This window comes from Notothenia coriiceps, unplaced genomic scaffold (assembly GCF_000735185.1).
Source record: "Notothenia coriiceps isolate Sejong01 unplaced genomic scaffold, NC01 NC01_scaffold00038512, whole genome shotgun sequence".
Lineage (NCBI taxonomy): Eukaryota > Metazoa > Chordata > Actinopteri > Perciformes > Nototheniidae > Notothenia > Notothenia coriiceps.
In genome coordinates this window covers 1-4,008 of record NW_011371213.1, presented here as the reverse complement: position 1 = coordinate 4,008, position 4,008 = coordinate 1, and the positions used below count along the sequence as shown (strand labels likewise).

The following is a 4,008-nucleotide window of genomic DNA, read 5'->3' as shown; positions in this document are numbered from 1 at the left end:
ATTATTTTGACCGGACATTTTGACCGAAGAGATTTAGATTTGCTTGCTAACGGGAACTCTGACGTCGCCATTGTGTGTGCTTCGCGGAAACGCTCGGGTCTGCTCGGTCAGCTTCTGTATGAGGAGGCATTCCTTCGACCAATTTACAGTAGATAACATTTTTAACAGGGGCCATAATAGCGTAAATAATGTTTGTTTTGGCAGTTACAACTGCATGTAATGTTTTCTACTTTTTTACATCTGGGAAGGCATTTGCCTTCATCAGATGGAAAGTGTCTTGACCAACAACTTAAGTATTTATTATAGCTATGCAGGGCATGCAAGAGAGCAAACACAAACAACTGAAATGAAGAATACAATTGAAATTGTAATATTGTGGTGGTTCATCTTATAATTCAGTCTAGAGAATGCACCAGACAGCATCTAAGACCTGCAAACATCTAAATGTTCTAGGGGGAGGCCCCCCAAACCCTTCGTGCGTCATTTCGTCCGCGTGCATTTTTCAGGGCAATCTCAATTGGGCTCAGGGCCATCTGTAAATTAGCTTAGATGGCCCACAGGGCCATCTCCCAAAATCCTTAATGTCATGCACTGATCTAAAGTCACACTCCAGATGGAGTGGCTTGAACATTTTCTTGGATATCATTTTTTGTAGCACATATTGCATACTTTTTGTCAACAATTGAAACATTAACATATGGCTTATGTGAGATGAGCAGTACAGCATACGTTTTAATAAATACCTGCCTCGCCTATGATGAGTTCATCAAGTCTCAAACTCTGAAATTCTCAGTGCCTCAGGGTGAAATGATGCTTCTCTTCAGCATGTCTTACAACAGCCACAACAACTTCAGTTAGTTTGTCCAAAGGGCATCAACCTAAAATGACATGAACAATGGTACCATAATAACTTCATACAGTATTTGCCATTAATTCAGTTTTTAAATACTTTTAATGCACATTATACTTTCCTGACATTTAATATTTTTAGATTTACGTTTTCTATGAAAGATTGCCTAATGCAATCATATGTGCTGTCCGCTAGAGTCTGTTGATCTCCAGATTAACAGCAACATGAAAATAACCTGCCAGTGCTCCATGATGGAGGCTACGGAAGAAATCGCCGGGATTTGCGTTTTTACCACCTTAATGTCTGACCAATTGTTGAACAGCATTTCTTGTGTTTAAAGTTTATAGTCTGTTTGAGTTTTGCCCGTGTGAACGCAAACCGAACCTTCTGAACAATTCAACAATGTAACAAACTGTCGTCTGGTGTGCACCAAAGGAGCGGACTATTAGGTGTGAATGCGACCTATATCCAGAAATGTTTTTTTGGGTCCAGGCTAGCAACATGTTAATTTTTGCTGTAAAGTTGGGCATTTTGAAATGGGGGCCCATCTCCTATCCTTCCTTTTGGGCTTCACGGCTCTGCCCCGGAGTTTACCGCTTGGTTTGCATCTTGCAAATTATTTATCTATATATCATAATCCATCAACTTGTATATAGACTCTTCTTGCACTATTTCCTATATTTTAACTGTTGAAAAGGAATCCAACTTCGATATAACCAACGTTAATATCTAGGCCGTCTCCGATACCGAGCTCCGGTGCTGATAAGGCTCCGGTGAACAGCCGTCCAATCTTTTTAGGACTAAACCCCCCAGAATCTACACGCAAGATCGACGTAATCTGCTTAGGGGGGAGTTTACAGCGTGGCCTCTAACACCAAGCTGCCCATCGTATCCCTATTTTAGGCACTCCAGCCTCGGATGTCCGACCGCTAGGATAGCAAAACGGAGTGTATAGTGTAGTAGGCTGGTTGAACCCCAGAGCAGTATCAAAACTGCCCCTGGAGGGGTAACCCCTTGTTGTTGATAGACCCCTTGGTAATTAGGGCAGCTTCAGGAACCACAATCCCTAACCCCCAATTTTGATCCCCAGTTATACCAATCAAAACAATGCAAATGTAATATCAAACACAGCCAGAGTCAAACATTAATGTCACAGCAGTGACACTACCAGCCAGAGTTAAATATTAATATCACAGCAGTAATATTAGTCAGCAGAGCATATGTCATATTTCAACATCAATCAAAACCACATCAACCACAGTAACCAATGTGAAACAATAGTTTAACCTTTGCAGAGTTTCTATTCCCCTTAAACAATTTAAAATCCAAATTATCAACTAATGTCAGCCTTTTCCAAGGAAGGGTGTTCTTACCTCACTCTAAGACCAAGCAGATACTTTCAGAGACCACAAGAGAGACCAGGAATTGGGTCGAAATGTACAAAGTACAAACCGGATTTATTAAGGTTTTAACAAAAATTGAGGTTTACAAGAATCCTTAAAAAATAAAAAAGACACAAGGTAAAAATACAAAAGCAACAGGTTCACAAATCAAATGTCCTAAAAAAGTCGTCTAAAAGAGCCCAGGCCCAGGGCTTGGGCCTCAGAAAACTTCCTCCAAGCTCTCAAGCCTGAAAAGCCCAGGAAGCCCCCCTTTCTCTTCACGCATCATCTTTTACGGCCCGTCCACACAGCAGCGTGCGTTGATGCTTGGCGGTGGGCGTGCCTGAAGCTTGGGGAGTCAACACGAGCAACGCGACCAACAACCAATCACATGAATCTCCCGCCCCCGACATACTAAGCAAAAATAAAAGCCCGGTTCTTCTCCACTATTGCCAAAATGGATGCCGTTTTTGTAGCAAGGGTAGCATGTGTAGTAGCAAGGGTGGCTTTAGTGTATGCAATGTCTCGCAGGAGGCCATGTAGTGTGCGTCGCTGTTGGGTACATCCGATACTCAGAAAACGTCTGCAACGGGGGGAATACCACGTTCCGGTCCAAGAGCTCCGTCTGGATGACCTGCTGTTTCAGCAGTACTTCAGGATGAGCAAAGACGTGTTCGACAAGTTGCTCGGAAAAGTGGGTCCACTGATTTCAAAGGCGGACACCCATATTCTTTAATCTGACTCTTTATAGAAAGAGAGAGAATGCATGCCATGGATGACTGATGAATGAAGTCTGTGATTTAGTTCAGATGGATGACATTAATTACGATAGCTAGGTAAACATAGCGCGCGCGCGCGTGTGTGTGTGTGTGGTCTATATTGATTATTTACCTGGCAACCGGTGACTCATACAGGACGATAGCATTCAGCTATCGGGTCGGGCATTCAACAGTGGCTGTCATCGTCAGGGAGGTTGCCGGTGCCATCTGGACCACCCTGGTTGAGGAGACCATGCCGGCACCACAGTTGGAGGACTGGAGAGCCATCGCTGTTAATTTCCAGGAGCGCTGGAACTTTCCGAATTGCGTTGGTGCCATTGATGGGAAGCACATGGTGATCCAGGCTCCGGCAAATTCTGGGTCCCTGTACTTCAACTATAAGTCCACCCACTCCTTGGTACTGCTGGCTGTCGTGGATGCTCAGTACCTCTTCAGGGTAGTGGATGTTGGAGGCTTTGGAAGGAGCAGCGACAGTGGGAGCCTGCAGAATTCTGCATTTGGAGAGAGCCTCAGAGATGGCAGTCTGCAGCTACCACCTGACACCGTCATCCCAGGAGCAGAGCGGCTGGGCCTTCTTCCCCATGTGTTGGTTGGAGATGAGGCTTTTCCGCTGCTGGACAACCTGCTGCGTCCGTTCCCTGAACGTCACCTCACCCGCGAAAAGAGGATGTTCAACTACCGCCTCAACCGGGCCAGGTTGGTGGTTGAATGTGCGTTTGGCATCCTCTCATCTCAGTGGAGAATGTTCCGGCGTGTCATCACCACCAGCTCGGAGGTAGTAGAGTTGTGTGTGAAGGCCACCTGTGTGTTGCACAACTTCCTCCGCAGGAAGACGATATGAAGGACATCACGCACACCTATCGCAGAATCCACGGATGAAGCTCCAACTACTCCAACCCTGTGTGGTGCACCGAGGATGGGCTCCAACAAAGCCACTCGCAGATCCATCCAACTGCGGGACACCTTCTGCTCCTATTTCAATGAGGAGGGTGCAGTG

General features: G+C 45.4%; 1 protein-coding gene across 1 annotated transcript; it reads left to right on the top strand.

Moving 5' to 3' along the window:
- The first annotated feature begins 3,131 nt into the window (after nucleotides 1-3,131).
- LOC104968252 (uncharacterized) lies at nucleotides 3,132-3,959 on the top strand. Its single transcript, XM_010797830.1, has one exon. It carries the CDS (start codon nucleotides 3,244-3,246, stop codon nucleotides 3,850-3,852), a length of 609 nt encoding a protein of 202 aa, XP_010796132.1. The 5' UTR covers nucleotides 3,132-3,243; the 3' UTR covers nucleotides 3,853-3,959.
- The last annotated feature ends 49 nt before the right edge of the window (nucleotides 3,960-4,008 follow it).

What these genes read in the sequence shown, in the direction of transcription:
- LOC104968252 (XM_010797830.1), top strand. Translation starts at nt 3,244, where the DNA reads ATGCCGGCACCACAGTTGGAGGACTGGAGAGCCATCGCTGTTAATTTC.